This window comes from Siphateles boraxobius, unplaced genomic scaffold, assembly GCF_051911475.1.
Source record: "Siphateles boraxobius isolate OS27281-9 unplaced genomic scaffold, OSU_SipBor_1 29, whole genome shotgun sequence".
NCBI classification, from domain to species: Eukaryota; Metazoa; Chordata; class Actinopteri; order Cypriniformes; family Leuciscidae; genus Siphateles; species Siphateles boraxobius.
This window is the reverse complement of record NW_027508908.1, coordinates 15,424,653-15,442,506: the sequence shown is the minus strand read 5'-3', so window position 1 is coordinate 15,442,506 and position 17,854 is coordinate 15,424,653. Positions and strand designations below refer to the sequence as shown.

Genomic DNA, 17,854 nt, shown 5'->3' with positions numbered 1-17,854 from the left:
TATTTGACCATTGTCCCTGGTCACTGGCAACCAGTCTGTGGCACTCGACTAGTTTGGTCTTCAATTACACTGTCGTCTATACTATCATAATACTTCTAACAACATCAAAATTTTAGGTGTTTTTTGTAAAGGTGCATTTAGTAGTAGTTTAGCTTGCGTTGGTATTGCTGTTCTTCATGGACTGTACAGATGCCACAGTGGTGTTAGATGCTGCACTGCCATCTATTGCTGTGGATCAGCATGATTGTCTCTGAGTTTTATGTTAATTGCACTGATAGTAGTGAGTAGTGAGAGTGTACTGTTCTATAATTAATTCCCTTTTCCTGTCCGACAAAAAAGAATCAACATGGGCATCACTTCTTAGGATTTTCTCTGCTTAGGATTTTCTCCGTCATAAAGTCTTTCCTGTATGCCATACCGATGTTTACACTCGTTTCAGTCTTTCCCAGTCTTTCTTTCTTTTGGCTTCAGACCTTTTCAGCATCTTCGGCTGTACAGGTACTGATTCTTCACTGGTTAGACATGTAATTTTCGCTTTTCACATTACCAGACTACACTATGCTACTAGCAGCAGCAGCCAATGAGCGTGATTCTTTTCAACGTTTAGTGAAACACAGCAGGTCCCACCATTTCGTCATTGCTATACATTGAGAGGGGTGATCTGCACCATATATAATTATTTAGAAAGTTTTTAAAGGTGACAGTCTTTATCTCATTTGAATATACACCATTCAAGTGACTCTTCACAAAAGCACTTTTTATTTTTTATGTGTAAAACTTTTAAAATTAGCACCAAACTATTGAATACACCTTTTAAATGCCAAGTTGCTGTGTAATAAGTTGGATAATAGTCACCTTGTCATTATTTCAAAATAAAACCACTTTAGGATTCAGTTATTATGCAGTAATGGCCATCTGACTGTACATTATACATTTTAAATGCCAGTTAATTCAAACTGAGATTTATATATTGAAGTTAAGTCTAATTTGTATTGCGATTTTCATAACAAAGAAAGTTATTTTCAGGCAGCATGTTGACATGAATAGCATAGTATGTGTTTGAAGAGGTGTTTTCATCTCTTGTAGTGATGAACAGCAAATTTGTTGTAATATATTCAGTTTGAGTTATTTAACGGACAGCCGGTATCTTTGCAGGGCCCATGGCGACTGTTCCAAGTCTACCTCTTCTGAACCCGACTGTAATGACAACCTCCCTTCCCACTACACGCCCACCTCCTCCTTTTCTAAGCACGCCTCGATCAATGGTTTCTTTCCTACCCAGCATGCCGCTGGGCTCTATGATTCTCCTCCTTTGCGTGGGCAGTCGTTGTCAGCTGACTCCCAGGGCCTGTACCACCTGCCCCGAAGTTACTCTCAGGACACTGTGCTGCTGCCGAAGTCGGCATCCTCCCCTCCCGCTCCTGACAGTGAGCCTGGTGAACTCTATGTCTTTAACACGCCTGGTCGTAAACCCTCCTTAGAAGCCCAGTTTCGGAACTTGTCGGTCAGCTATGATATTCCACCCACACCTGGAAGCAACTGCACCTACCAGGTTCCCCGTACAGGCGAGATGGATGCGGTTTCAGGGGCCTCAGACGTGGTACCGCCCCCTCGCCCGCCCAAGCCTTTACTGACCGCTGGATCAGTCCCACCTGAGCGGTCGCCCACGGACACGTATGTGGTGCCACGGTCAGTGTCTGAGACGGATGGGAATTACTGTGTGCCGTCAAGTGCAGGAGGGAACAAAGCACTAAGAAGCAACACTATTGGTCCAATGGATTCTTCACGCCTGCGTAAAGGTGAGAGGATATGAAATGTTAAAGTAAATGTTCAGTAACAATATAAGCTACAAATTGTAGTTATGAATGCAGGGAATGTCACTTTGGCTTCTAGATAACGTGCATAGATGTAACAGCTGTATGTTAAATACTGACTCCATGCAGAACTTTATAATGGTTGAGTAAATGGAGTAGTTAAAAAAAAAAAAACACTTATTACAATAAATACTTGTTTCAATACATTTCTGTTTTAAATAAATGCTGCTCTTTTGAACTCTCCATTTAAAGAATCAAAACAAAAACATTTTCCACAAAAATATATTAAGTATCACAACTGTTTTCAAAATTGAAGACTGGAGTAATGGCTGCAGAAAATTCAGCTTTACCATCACATATTTTAAAATGTATTAAAATAGAAAACAGTTGTTTTAAATTGTAATAATATTTCGAATTTTGATCAAATAATTGCAGCCTTGGTGAGCATTTATTTGATCAGAGAGCGACCCCAAGCCTCTGAACGCATATGTATAATAGTTATTTATATTGTAAATATTTGGGGCTGTAAGGCATTTTGCATTATAGTAATTGATTTTACTACAGGTTTATTTGACAGATATGTGTTACGCATCCTATAACAAAGCGGATAAAGTATTAATGTACGAGTTGTGTAATTAATGGGATAGGATCGCTTGGAATTTGGAAAAGACAGGGCCTAGGGTCAAAACCTTGACAATATTTATTTTTATAAAAAATATTATATAATTGTTTTCTTACAGTTGGCCAGAATGTACTGTGAATATCTTTATTTTGGATCCTACATATTGATTATTGTCTCATTGCCTCAAATCATTCTCTCAGGATATTTTAATAGAAGGCCATCAAGCTGTTTGTACTGCAACAATGGAGTCATGAGTGGGGCCCTCTAGTGTTGTTTGGTGGTATTGCAACATCTTGTTTACATACACTCCCCACTCCCTTCTTCACAGATGCCTCCATAATAATGCACAACCAGATACCATAACTATGCATGCATGTATGTTTGGGGGACAGTAAGAATTTTTTGAAATAAATGTATATTTTTATACAGCATTAAGTTGACCAACAAGTGACAGTATAGACTTTCACATTGTTATAAAAAATATATATTTAAAATAAACGTATTAAAGGATTCTGAAGGATCATGTGACTCTGAAGACTGGAGTAATGATGCTGATAATTCAGCATTGCCATTAGAGAAATAAACTTAATTTTAAATTGTATTATACCGAAATCTGTTCTTTACAATAATATTTTTGAATAATGCAGCTTGGTGAGCATAAGAGAGGTCTATGATTTTTTTTTTGACAGCGTTCAGTTATTTTGTGTTTATTTCACAGATTACGGATCTCAAGACTGCTATGATATACCCCGTCCCTTTCCCCCAGACAAAAGTTGTTCGTTTGATTTTAATGAAAGCTTCAACAGCTATTTAGTAAGTTTTCTTACTTAATACATTTTATATTTATCTATTCTAAAATGCTATTTCCCATCTTTCAAGAGTCTCAATTATCCCTAACAGTTTATTCCATGTTCTTTGATGCATGCAGAAGAATAAAGGCATGATGCCAGTAGGAGGTGTTTCCACCGAGGAGATGGATGAGAACTATGTGCCCATGAGCGTCCACTCTTCGTCACATCACCGCTCCGGCAGCCTATCAGAACCCATTCAGGAGCCCAACTACGTGCCCATGACACCAGGCACAATGGAATTTCCCTCTCTCGGAAAACAGGTGCCCCCTCCAGCCCACATGGGCTTCCGCTCCAGCCCCAAGACCCCGCCACGCAGACCAATGCACATAACTGAATGCCAACCGCCACCTGTAGACCGCAACCTCAAACCTGACCGTAAAGGTGAGCCCTGAGGTTTGTTTCTTTTGTGGTGGGTGATATAAGTGTGTGAATGTGTACGGTGCTTGCATCTCTTTAGCACAGCAACTCTCATTAACACATTTCTCACTAACAGGTGCCGGCCCATGCTTATGAAACATCTCGTCCGCATGAAACGCTTTTGAAACTAACATTGATCGAGTTCTCAGACTGCTCGTCGTCATACGGTCATAACTCACATTGCAGATCTTTCAACTTGCTTTGCGAACTAGTCTGCACTGCTGTTTCAGTGGCCTTTGCCTTTTAATCGTTTGCATGTGACCTCACAAATGAAAGAAGCTATTGTCCACAGACTCTGAGCCTTGGGTATGAGGGAGCCTGTCTGCGCTGTTAGCCTGGAGCGGTCACCTCTGTCCCCATTGTGCCTTAGTGAAAGACCTCTTTGATGGCCAGACCTGCGAGGGGAATTTCAATCTGGTCTGAGAGAAAAAGGGGACGTGCTGAAAGTTGCACAAGCAGGCCCGAAACATCAGCAGCCAGCTGGGACAGCACTATTGATCCTAACATTAATGGCAGTAGCTCTCTGCGCTCATTCGTGTTACTGTTTCTGAGCGCTGACTAATGCAAGAGGCAGCAACTTGCATAAAGAGATGCACCGCACGGCCATAACTATGCTTACACCAAGTATAATTAACAGGTTTGGTTATTTATAGAGACACCTTTGACTAGCAGGTGCATAATATCAAACAGCAATACAATGTTCTTGCAATGTTCCCGAGAAATGTAATTAGATTTGCTCATTAACTACCATGAAAATACATTTACCAAATAAATAGCTTGATGCATATAAAAAAGGTCTTGTGAAGTTGCCTCAAAACATGTGACTAAATAATTAGTGCAGATGATTGGCTAATATTACCTCTGACGATCTGTCACTCAGACATAAGGCATCTGCCATCGATCAGTAGCAAACCCAAAGCATGCTCTAAACCTTCAAGACATTTAATATGTTTAAAGATACAGTATGTGATTTTTCAAAATTGTAGTTAAACACACTTGATAATTGAAATCAACCCAAACACCCCCCTCCCTCATTGCTCTGCCCAAAATGCACGTACATGCAATGCAAGAATGTGTTCAGCAGCACACACTCAAAACCAATGTTACACGTGTACGGAGCAGAAACAACGCAGCCTAGGCGTCCATTTTCAGGCCTTCCCGCCTGGGTCTCTCCAGCGCTGGAAAGCTTGTCTAATAATAACGCAGGTTCTAAAGCTCTTGCTTGATCATAACCCTTCATTTTCTATTAATATTCCTTTCGAGTCTTTCTCTTTTGTAATGTCTTTCTCTCTCAGCCATCTCTCTTTTCTTCAAATATCCCTCTTGCTCACTCACTCTCCTTCCCCCATCATGAGTGGACACTGCTGATTGGCTACAAGCTTCTTGTGGTGCTCGGTCCAATGCACTTTCAACGGCGTTGTTCTAAACATCCCAAATGCCATTTCTTTACTCATGACCATTTTATAATTTATTTATTGAATGGATGGAAAGTTGCATCATTTGTAATTTTTTTCCATTTATATTCTTTTTTTTTCTTTTTTTTTTCTTAAATTAAATTCCAACTATGCATGGAAACGGCTACTACATCATAATGCCAATGGTTTCAAATTGAAATCTTCAGCAAGCACATACTGGTATGATGTTAGGTTGTCCACACACATGTGGTCAAAAAATGTATTGTACTGTAGGGTATTAAATAGGTCTTCTTTAAAATCAGTCTTCAAATTTTCCTTAAACATGGGCCGAGCACAATTTTCAATGTTCTCTCATCCTTCTCAAATGTCGAGTGTGTTGTAAAAGGAGTCCTTTCTGCTGCTCTTCAGGCCACAGCTTATTCTGTTTGTTGTGTATTTGCAAGCATTTGCTGAACATGGTGTGATTCAAATGGCTTTAGTGGCATTTCATAGGCAGTTGTTGGCTACTTAGTATCTTAGCGTGTTTGTCTTTGCTCATTATCCTTTTAGTCTATATTAGCTTTTTGGCTAAATTCAAATTTTACTATCTGTTCTGTCTGGTTTCTATCTCTCCTTTTATCTAACTTTTTACCTGAACATTCACATCATCTTCAATCTTGGAAATAAATTCTTATAAATTCTTATAAAATAATTTGTTTCTGGTATGTTTAATTTTGGCTATCATCACTGTTGACTTGTGACGTTTTCTTGTGGCATCTACATGCGTACAGCAGAAAAAACATGTTGGTTTAATTTTTCTAATATTGCAAAGACATTACTGAACCCTTCTGTCTGGCTGAGCCACATGCTGGCGTGTCGTCGGTTGGTGTGAATGCTTTACTCACCCACGTGTGTCTGTTTAACCCTGTGCATGTCTCGCCCAAGTCCGTCTTTGTGGGAAAGCCTTGTTCGTCGCATGTCTTAAATGCATGAAGAGTTGTTGCCATGGCAGCAGCCCAACACATTTGTGTGGAAAAAGAGAGGAGGCCAGGTGATGGAGGTGGCTGTGATTGTGCTAAATTGCATGGGTGTGAAGTTTAGAAGACAACACAAGACCGATTTCTCTAAAGAAGACATGTAACAAAGAAGTTTTCTCTCACCAATTCAGGTCAGAGCCCTAAAATAAACAGAGCAGTCGGTCTTGAGCGAACCGACTCCCAAACCGTAGGTGAATTCTCAAGACGGCGTAAGGGTACGTACCTCGACAGAATGCTACTTTCATTGTTCCAGCAAGCTCCAATTGTGAACAACACAATGTTTAATATAAAAAAGCAAATATTTCATCAAATTCTGGCCTCACTGCATGTCTACTTATAAACTGAGCATATGGCTACCTTCACACAGCAAAAGAATATGGTTATCTCTCTCGTAGGTATGTGTGTGTGTGTGTGTGTGTGTGTGTGTGTGTGTGTGTGTGTGTGTGTGTGTGTGTGTGTGTGTGTGTGTGTGTGTGTGTGTGTGCGAACACCTGCTATTGAATCTAAATCATATCTAAACATAATAAAATTATTTGTTTTAGGTGTTTTGTATTTTAAGTTATTATGAAGTTTATAATTTAGACAGTGTGTATGTGTAGTATATATATATATATATATATATATATAGTGTGTGTATATACCAAATTGTGTGTAAACAGAACTGTATTTAGTACTAAGGAGTCACCAATATAATAATTTTCATGTTGTGGCCTAAATTTTTTGACTGTATATGTGTGTATGTGTATGTGTGTGTATATATATATATATATATATATATATATATATATATATATATATATATATATATATATATATACATACACACACACACACACACACACACACACACACACACACACACACACACACACACACACACACACACACACACACACACACACACATATATATACAGTCAAAAAAAATATATATATAGGTGACTGCTTAGTACTACAGTAAATACAGTTCTGTTTACATACAATTTGGTTATGAATGAGAGTGAGAAATGAGAGTGAGACGTATATACACTTTACTTTAGCATCTGTTATTCACACCTTAATAGAATAAAAAGCACTTGACAGGTTATTATTTCATACAGAGACTATATTCAAGCTTCTTGTGCTATTGTAAGTTGTTGCTTGTATAATCAGAACAATTTGACACAATTCATTGTAAAAAAAATGGCATCCAATCCAGAAAGACTAACTGTGTGAACATAGTCTATCATACAAAAACGCATAGCTTCACTACCTGCAGTGTATGAAGGAACTTCAGTTTCATAGTTACTACTGTTTCCTATCCATTGCATTTGTCTGTTGTGTGCACAGATCCCGGTCAATCTGAAGGCTTTTGGATTTGTTTCTTAAATGGTTGGTCAGCTGGTTATTAAGCAAATGAATTTGTGATAGTTGAGGTTTCTAGGTTCTGGTTGAGTGATGCTTTTTGTGTCTGGGAGGGAAGCTAACACTCTTGATATTGCAGGTAAAACTAACTGATTAATGTTTGACACTGTTGTAATCCTTGTTCTTCTTAAGTGTAGAGAAACTCAGAAGCGAAAACCAGGAGACTTGGCTTATCTTTTAAGCAGGATTCTTTATTTGCTGTAGTCTGCTTCATCCAAAATCTTACCCAAGTCTAACTAAAAGCAATACAGTAGTTCATATACCCTTTAAGGGGGAGGAGTTACATAAAGGTGGAGACACTCTGAAACAAAAGCATGTAAATGAGGCATACAGGTTTAGGAGCCTGCCCTATACTGAGAGTGTTACCAATTCCAATCAGCATAACTATTCAAACAGTGAGACTACCAACGTTTCAGTAATCTGTTTACAATAGAGAGAAACAGGAATAGCCGATTAGATAGAGAGAGCAGTATTCTGCCAGATACAGAAAACAGGATTTGCCGGAGTCTCTTGCTGGAAAACTGTTTCACAGCAAATATCATCATCATCATCATCATCAACCTTAAATGCTGAATTCAGTATACAAAACTGTCTCAGTTTATATACTATTGTATTGGAACCTAAATGAAAACATTTTAATAAATTTGTAATCCTACAACACTCAATCATCAGAGTCTCTACAAACACCTTTCACTTTCAAACTGCTCACTGACCCCACGATTCATAAACATCATAAACACTTAACCAACACATTTGCAGAAGCATTTTTGAGTCATATTGACAAGAGCTGGCAGTGGGCGGATGAATCCTATCATGACTAATAGTCTGAAGAGCAATTCGGGTGTCTGGTTAGAATCTCGGAAGCTTCCTGATGCTGCTTTATTTAATGGCATCAGGATATATCTGCCATCAGGGTGTCCAAAGATATACTACTGTTCAAAGGTTTGGGGTCTCTTATGCTCAAGATACAGTAAAAACTACAACGTTATGAAATATTATTATAATTCTTCATAACAGTTTTCTATTTAAATATATTTTAAAATGTAATTTATTCCTGTGATGGTAAAGCTGTTTTTCAGCATCATTGTTCTAGTCTTCAGATCACATGATTCTAATATGATGGTTTGGTGCTGAATTAACATTTCTTCTTATTATCAATGTTGAAAACAGTTGTACTGCTGAATATTTGTACTGAGGATTCTTTAATAAATATAAAGTTCAAAAGAACAGCATTTAGAAATATTTTTTTTCACTTGTGATCAATTTAATGCATCCTTGCTGAATAAAATCAATAATATCTTGACAAAATTGCCCACCCCATACTTTTGAGTGGTAGTGTATCTGCCATTAGGGTGTCCAAAGAGACTTTTTTATTAATTATGTGTTATTAATATGTGTTAAATTTTTGATGTTATCAAAACATAACATCAAAAATGTTATTGGTGATGTTATCTATTTGGACAGTTTTGAACCCCTAAGTTAAGGAGGCTCTGAAGTAAATATGCATCGTCACATGTTACATAAAATGCCATCAGAGCAGTGCAAAGAAAATAAAAATTACTCTGTGCACCTTTAGATTAAAACATAAAAAAATAATACATTTTGTGATGCATTTCTTGTCATCACAATTCCATGTATTAGTAGAATTTTGTACAGTGGTACAATAATACAACAGTTGTCCCATATAGATGAATCGCCATCTAGTGTTTTAGAGTAAGCACTTTTTTTTTGTGTAAATTCCTCAAGCCACATTATGTGCCCAAAAAGTTCACTTGGGGCCTTGAGATGCATACTAGTCTGTGCTCTCTTCCCTTACACACTGGCACCAGCTGGTGTGCGTTTCAGCCAACTACAGCTACTCCTCAGTTGCCAGATTGGGCGCTTCTCAGCTCAGCAAAGTGTCGGGCCAGCTGTGATGATAACTGAATCAGATGCTGCTTATATGAGAGAAAATGCAGAAAAGAGGATGTGTATGATCATCACTCGTTTTACCCTTTATTTAGCTGTGGCCTTGCTTTTCCCTCAGGTGTGATTTCAGTTCTAATGACTAATGATCTGTATTTTATGTAAGTGTGTTCTTAAGGAAAAAATGGAGTGAAAAAAACTTATCCCACTGAGGAATGGGTCCTTATTTACTTCTCACTCCCATGATGTACTAAATAACAGATATTACCTTGTACTGGCTAAACGTCTACCATTAGCTGCATGTGGAATCCCTACATTTTAAAATAATTTGTATATATTACATTTAAGCATTATTTATTTTGTAAATTAATATCTATTATTTTTTTTTATTTTTATTATTTCAAACAACCTGAACCCTCATAAATTACACGCACATTTGTTTGTAAATATTTGTTTTGTTAACTAATGTTAAAGTAACTTGTCCCATTGAATTCATTGCAACAATTTATGGTTGATTGTTTCTTTGAAGAATGTACACACAGATTTGTTCTGCTTGTTTAACTCTTTCCCCGCCAGTGTTTTTTTTTTTAAGTTGCCTGCCACCACCAGATTTGATCATTTTTACAAAACTTTCATTGCCCCCAGAATATTTTGTTGTATGAATATCTGAACATACAATCTATCAAAAGATACAAAAAAACCCAAAAAATATTCTAGCTTAATGCATTGTTTTTTTTAAATTTTAAATTTATTTTTTTTATCTAGACTTGAATGTGGGTAAGTTTAATAAGAAAAAAGCAACATTTTGAACAAAAAGCTGAGAAAATCACGTCTTTGTCAAATACTACAACGTGTTTAAGTAATGCTTCTACCGCCTGTTTCTGCTTCTTTTTCGTCTGTGTTTTGATCCGGAGATTCTGTACCTTTTCAGACGATGCAATATAGTGCCCCCTAACGGATAACAGTGAAAACATGGATTGCGGTAAAATTCCATCAATGGCAGGGAAGCACAGTCTCATAAATGACGTAAAAATCCGTCAATGACGGGGAAAGAGTTTTTGTCATTTATTCATTTTTTTAACATTTATTTTAAGTTACTCTTATTATGTTTACAATATTAGGCCGAACCTTTGGTTGGTATTATGTCATCTGAACATTTTTCAGAATCGAACTGGTGTTTTTCTTCCAGTTAAGCCTGCCCCTTTGGAGATCAAGCCTTTACCTGAGTGGGAAGAGTATACGGCACCAGTCCGTTCCCCCGTGACCAGATCCTTCACGAGGGAGTAAGTGTTGGGCATGTTTCCTCTGAAACAGATCAGCAATTAAGCATGGTTCTGCATGGCCTCCACGCAACAGACACCACAGGCTAAATAACTAATCATTCATGCATTCCTGTAGTCTTGTCCTAACATGCCATTATAGTAAAATAGTAGTGATGATAGTAAAACGTCACCATTATAAGTTATTTGACTGTCATCGCTACCTAGCACCACATAATAATTAAAGTGGTAATGATGACAGTCCAATGATGCCATGAATTGTGTTCTTGAATTATTTGAGTTAAAACATTGATTTAGGTGCCACGTGGCTCATGTGTCTGGAAGGCTGTTGAAAGTGTGTGTGGATTTTTGTGATTGCCAGTGTGTTTTGTGTGTGTGTGTGTGTGTGAGAGAGAGAGTGAGCGAGCGAGCGGCAGTGTAAATGTTGTCTTGCTGCTCAGCCCCTCTAGGTGTACCACGGCCCCCAGACTGTCCTCAGGGCATAGCACTGCCTCCAGCAGCGACTCCGACGACTGTGATGAGAATTATGTAACCATGCAACACGCTAATATGTCTTCAGATGAACCAGTATGTAAAAAAAAAAAAAACACCACAGCAACTTTTCCACAAAAATATACATTTAATGCTGTCAGAATTGGAATATATTCAGTGTGTATATATGTATATAAAAACTAAATCTTTAGAAGTAAAGTTTGGGGTCGGTATGTTTTTGAAAGAAGTTTCTTTTCACAAATATGGTCACCAAGGCTGCATTTATTTGATCAAAGATACAGATACTGATAATATTAATTTTTCTGTTTTAATGTTTTTGAAAGAATTAAAAGAGCCGTTTCATGATGCATGATACTAGTATCGGTATCGTGCCCGATACTGCGCTCGTGTACTCATACTTGTACTAGGGCTGCAAGATTAATCAAAATGAAACCGCACACGATTTGGCAAAGGCTGCAAATATTTTCTGCGCAGCTTGTCAGTGCAGCACAGCTAGGGTAACCACCATCAAACAAACCAAATGTGGGATGATTACAAAGTTTATGTGGGACATGTTACCAACACTAAAACAACCTGAAACTGTTATATTATTTCTATTTAATTTAATAAAAACATTTGTATTCTGCATTTCAGCTGATACAAATACTGTGTCCCTTCCAGACAACACAATTACATCACAATGTAACACAACATGTCTTTATTTTACATGTCATTTAAATTCAACATCACTGAGCAAGGCAGGCATCATGCACTATTTTTGAAACAGTTCTGACCAAGTCCAACTAAAATCCAACAAAATAAATTATGAACAAATAAAATATAAAACAACATGAAATTAGTTCAGTCTTAAAGTCTTCTATATTAAGAATATATTAAACCAAAAACTTTCATATTTTTAGAAAGGATGTGAATTAAAACAACCACAGCAGGCAACAAGTTGATAAATTCTGTTAAATTGAAATTTTAATTTACCGAATTATCCATTTATTTTCTGACAGGGAACACATGGATCTAATCACCGCTCCACATTTTGATTGACAGCCGTCACAACCTACTAGTGACCGTGTTTACTCCTTTCTTTTCAACCATTGGATAGGATTTTAAAAGCGGCTGTTGTATTTGTACCGACGAAGCGCTGTTAAATATAGGTGAAAAACTACGGCGCAAAAAGAATAAATAAAATTCTTTCTTAAAAAGGTAAAAGAACGCATGCACATTTTCTTAATATGCGATGTGGGGGACAAGGGGTGAAAATGCTGTGCGGTACAACGCAGAGCGGGACGGGTGATCGGTAGTAAGCACGGCTGATCGGTAGTAAATGCTGCTCCATCTGAAAGTCAGAGGGCACTCTCGCGCAGACACGCCAAATATGCCCCGCTACAAAATTAGACAACACATGTCATTCCAGGAAATACCTTTGGGCATCATACTATTGCTGTAGCTGAATAAACAGAAGATTGAACGATTGAACAGAAGATTTATTTAGTAAATGTTGTCTTTTGTTGGACAAGAGGTCACAAGAGGTGCACTGTACAGTACAGTGCTTGTGACAAAGAAACACTGACAACAGAGCAAACAGAGAGCAGAATGGATATATCAAAGAAGGATGTCTATTAAGTAAATGTATCAAATTAATAGAATGATAAACAAATTCAATATTTCCACCCTATATAGCTGCTGTGCGGTGGTTGTGGTTCGGACAGATATGGCTATAGCAAAGAAAGTAAAATGAGGAGCATATTACTAACGTTAATCATATTATCTAACGGTAAAGAGAGGGAGAGAGCTAGTTTTTTGTTGCATGCTCTTGATTGTTGATAATTCACTCAGCATGCATGCATTATTTTATTAAAACTAAATCGTATTTGTAAGACATTGACATGAACTGTTACGTGATTTGTGTTTGAGTTGCTCCATACATTTACATTAAGGCGGTATAGTAATCACATGACATTTTCAAGAGGTTTTCTGTGTGCAAACATCCGAAGCACGCACCCAGAATGCTGCCTCTCAGACAGCATGTGAATAGCCTATTAAATGGAGTTCTCTAACTTCTCTTGCATGTCGACTTGTGCTTTACCGGACAAATTCACACAAAATTGTCCAAAATGCCTGTATAGGCAAGAATCCTTGTAAAATATAGTCGATCATGTCTTAAGTCACTTAAACAGTTAAAAAGAAAACGCGTGTGTAACAGTATTTTGGATATGAGCAGCTCTTAAAGTGACAGCAGCCTAATAAACCTACTGTTGTCTTTGTCCTCATTGTTAATCTAACAAAAATCACACACTGCTCTTGACTGGTTGAGCCGTGTTGGAGCAGCTCTAAATTTTGTGCTATTAATTTAAAGATAAAATATGATAGAGCAATAATATGAACAGTGAAAGTAACAGTGGTTTCTACAATACATTTTAATGGGCATATTTAGGCATGAAAATAACTGAAAGAAATATCTATAGGCTAAACCAACACATTTGATTCATATTCATTTGGTTTCTCTGCCCAATGTTTTTAAAAATTAAAAATGCAATGAAAATACAGGTATCGGTATCAGCAAGTATTAAAAATAAAAGTATCGTATTGGACTCGTTCTGGAAAAGGTGGAATCAGTGCATCCCGTTTTGTTCAACTGGTCAAAAGCTCAAAAGAACAGCTTTTTATATATATATATATATATATATATATATATATATAGATATATAGATATATATATATATAGATAGATTTTTTGGTAAAAATGTAAAGAGCTTGACTCTCTCTTTTGATCCGTTTAATGTAAAAAAAAAATACGTTTTACTGACCCCAAACTTTTAAACGGGTAAGTAAAATTTATTTGAAAATATGATAGCAACATTAAATGATTCTTAGAATATTTAGTTTTTTTCTAATATATTTTAATCAGATTTGATTTTAAAATGAACATTGTCATTGATTTGTTTTCCCCAAATCACTTTAAATTACACACTATATATATATATATATATATACACACACACACACACACACACACACACACACACACACACACACACACACACACACACACACACACACACACAGTCTATTCAGTGTTGTTGTTTTTCATTATTTGGGACAAAGGCTAGATTGAGAATTAAATTTCCCAGAAATCTTAAAGGGGTCATGAATTGAAGAATCAAATGTTCCCTGATCTTTTGATAGATAAGAGGTCATTGTACCATAAAAAAAATCCTTTAAGTTTCAGAACTCAAAACTTTATTAGTCCAAAAACAGCTTTCATTGAAAAAAAAGCCTGCCAAAACGACCCGCTTCAAATTTTGTCTCAGTATGACGTCATAGTGCGATCAACACTAAATTCTGTTTTATGCTTATGCGTCGAATCGATGGCGTACCCCCGCAGACCCCTCTGCGTCGCCGCGAACCCCTCCGCCGTAGCTCGACGTGTACCTCCAAAAATTTGTAACTACGCGTCGAGGCGACGCAGACCACAAGGGCTGTGATTGGTCAGATGCACCGCGATGCAAGTCAACCTGATGCAGAACCATAAAACGGCCACGACGCCGTAGGAGTGACGGCGTAGCTACGCCGTGGAGTTGACGCAGAAGCATAATGAGGCCTTAACTACTACAGCATTGCCTCTTTAGGCCCGCCCTACCGATTTGTGTTTGTAGTAGAGGGTGAGTAAATACGACAGCGATGCAAACACAGGATTACTCGAGCAACAAAACAATAGAGATGCCTCCTAGATTCCTAGAACTACAAGTTGTTGTGGGAAAACAGTCTTTGCATTAACTTCCTTGTGATCTGAACATTAGGAAAGCATTGATGGACTTCCAGACAGAATAATTTATTAAAATATTATATTGTTTATTTGAAATAATTAAATGGTCAGTTTCATTTCAATCATTGTATTGAGTAATCATTGAGTAATAATACAGTAATTTATTAACCTGTTGAAGATGTAATTCACCGGTTGCCATTTTTCAACACCAGAGGTTTTCAAAACAATTCTTTGTCTAATGGTGGGGACGTTGACAATTATTTTAATATGCAAAATTGTTACCCAAGCATAGCAGTGGGCATTTGTTTCTTGAATGTGGCACGCCTATCAAAACAGTGTTTAAAAGAGAGGGTCAAAAACAGGATAGAAAATAGCCTATTAATTCTAAATTATGTTGTTTATGTAAAAAGTCTTGCTAACATGATACGTGGACCTCAAAGAACATAACATAAAAATAAAAAAAGTTCATGACCCCTTTAAGTGGTGGGTGATATTTTGTGGACTGGATAGTAGGACTCCTCGCTACTTTTTCTACCTTTACTTTTCTTTTCCCTCCAGGTTTTCTGCCATTTTTGTTGTCTGTCTTCAATTTATTTTTTGGTTTTACCTGAAGGGGCATCTTTGCTGTTCCACTTTCGTGTTTATTAATGTGATTCTTATTTCTAATAATGGCCCATTTTCTTGATAATGGAGCTTTTTGTGCATGGCTTGTTTTGTTTGCTAACATGTTAGCATGTTAGCTGTAAAATAACAAGCAAAAAGCTTACAGCCATGATGTTCATAACACTGCACAGTGTGGCTTTTGATGCACTGGATTCAGCTGCCAAATACCTGGGAAAATACTTTTTCTGTTTATCATTTTCTACATTCTGTTCCTTGCATTCTTTGGCGCATCCTTTTGTCTGGCTCATCTGTGTTTTGCATTTGTTCCTCTGCTTGCCTTTGCTGTTTGTTTCCTGTTTACTCTTTGATTTTTTTTTCTGCTCCTCCTCTCCTCCTTGTTCCTCCGTTCTGTAGAGAGGAGTCCTTCTACTGTACAGTTCCCATCACTCCTATAAAGAGAGAAGTGTCAGGTCTAGACAAGCTGGATGAGGTGAGCTGGGTTGCAAAAGTGGACTGAACTTAGTGAATGACCTGACAAATTCCGCAAGAAACACCATTGGACAGTTTTCTTTTTATTTTCTATTGGGTATACAATTGTTAATTTCAACATGAGTGCAACCTAATTTGAGTGTAGATTAATTTTAAATACAGTACATGTCCAGTCCCAGTTTTTTTTTTTTTAAAGCTCAAAGATGATAGTCTTTCTAATCAATATTTTGTTATTGTTTTTTTATTTATTTTTATCAATTATATACAGTATGAATTATATTAGAAAAGCAGTGTTGTTCCCCCTGACAGTCACTTGTTGATTTGGTTTATATTGAGTTAGTAAATAATGCAGAGTGAAATAACGTTTCATATATTTTGAAGGACATGCATGGAAAAACCACATCATGCAATACACACCTATTACATTTATGACTCACACCATGGAAATCATTTTGGAAACAACACTTTTAGAGGTCGGATTGTCATCTGCAGTGGTGGTTTTTCAGCAGAATCCTGTAAAACTAATGGGGTATTATTTTGAATTACTTAAATGGATCATTAATGAATTATGAAGCACTCGGATCAATTTGAAACAGTTTAGAAAGACCTATTTTTCTCTGCATATTTTGATATGAAGGTAAGCAACTCAGTACTGATTTAATCATCAGAATGAGTGTTGGCTGAACGACCACATGTAGATTAAAAATGTACAAAAAATCTGACTGTTCACTTACATCACCTAGTAGCATTGTCGTAGATTCATTTACCAATAGCATAAATCTTTTACCTAACTAATTCTGATGACCTTTTGACCATTGACTCAGGTAAATGTTTCATATTCAACCTTTTTTGTAATTATTTGTTTTATTTTTTTGATATCTCAGAGCATGAAGTTAGGAGCACCAATGAATGCTGATGGAGGTGGGAGTCCCATGGTGAAGCCCAAAGGAGACAAGCAGGTGGAGTACCTGGACCTCGACTTGGACCCTGGGAAATCAACTCCTCCTCGGAAGGCAAGACATGACAAATCATTTCTCACAACTAGACAAACTTTAAAACAAGTTATTATGGATGGATGTGTTTGTGTGAGGTTTTAATCACCTGTAGTCAGACTACCACATGATTTTACTGTCTATAGCTGACAAGTGTAACAATGGGGGGCATAATATATGTTGACACCAGTGCTATTATCCCCAGGCTCTATGGTTATACACCTACTATAGCATTATTCTAGCTTTTTAAATAATTTAATTATCCCTACTCCTTTATTTAAATAGTTAAATATTAATATTTACAAATGAAACTACAACAATGTCATGTAGCTTTCAAGTATTGCTCATTTAAGTAAACTGGGGATACACCGAAATTAAAATTCTGTCTATCTAAGCCTTTACTTATTTATACTATGACTGATAACCGTGAAATATGAAAATTTTGAGGTTTTTATTAATATTTGGCTAAATTTTAACTGTTCTAATTGTTAGATTTTTTAAAGATTAACTTTGTGAGTGTTACATGACAGAAAAAGTCATATAAATGTAAAAAGAGGGTAAATTAGCAGTTATGTAAAGTTAAATATCCAATATCATCCGATAACTGATATTGTATCAATATATTGTATAAAATGCTTTACATTTCCAATGAATTATTCCTTAATAAAGTGTTTTTTTTTTATGAAAAAGTCAGTTCTATACATACTGGAGAAAAGATTGGTAGCATTTTTATTTTTTTATTTTAGTATCAACTCGCAATCCAAGTACTGGTATTTTTGGCAAGCCCAGTTTTGA

At 36.8% G+C, this 17,854-nt stretch overlaps 1 protein-coding gene across 5 annotated transcripts in view; it reads left to right on the top strand.

The window, feature by feature from the left end:
- gab1 (GRB2-associated binding protein 1) overlaps positions 1-17,854 on the top strand; it is a 102,466-nt gene that overhangs the window by 82,720 nt on the left and 1,892 nt on the right. The window contains exons 5-11 of one of the 5 annotated variants that reach the window (XM_077246795.1): positions 1,156-1,799; positions 3,155-3,249; positions 3,365-3,668; positions 6,267-6,350; positions 10,633-10,726; positions 11,164-11,290; positions 16,952-17,080. In XM_077246795.1, the coding sequence (XP_077102910.1) occupies positions 1,156-1,799; positions 3,155-3,249; positions 3,365-3,668; positions 6,267-6,350; positions 10,633-10,726; positions 11,164-11,290; positions 16,952-17,080 (1,477 nt within the window). Of the gene's footprint in view, positions 1-1,155; positions 1,800-3,154; positions 3,250-3,364; positions 3,669-6,266; positions 6,351-10,632; positions 10,727-11,163; positions 11,291-15,992; positions 16,069-16,951; positions 17,081-17,854 lie in introns of those variants that run through there. The other 4 variants (XM_077246794.1, XM_077246796.1, XM_077246797.1 and 1 more) reach the window with 4 other exon arrangements.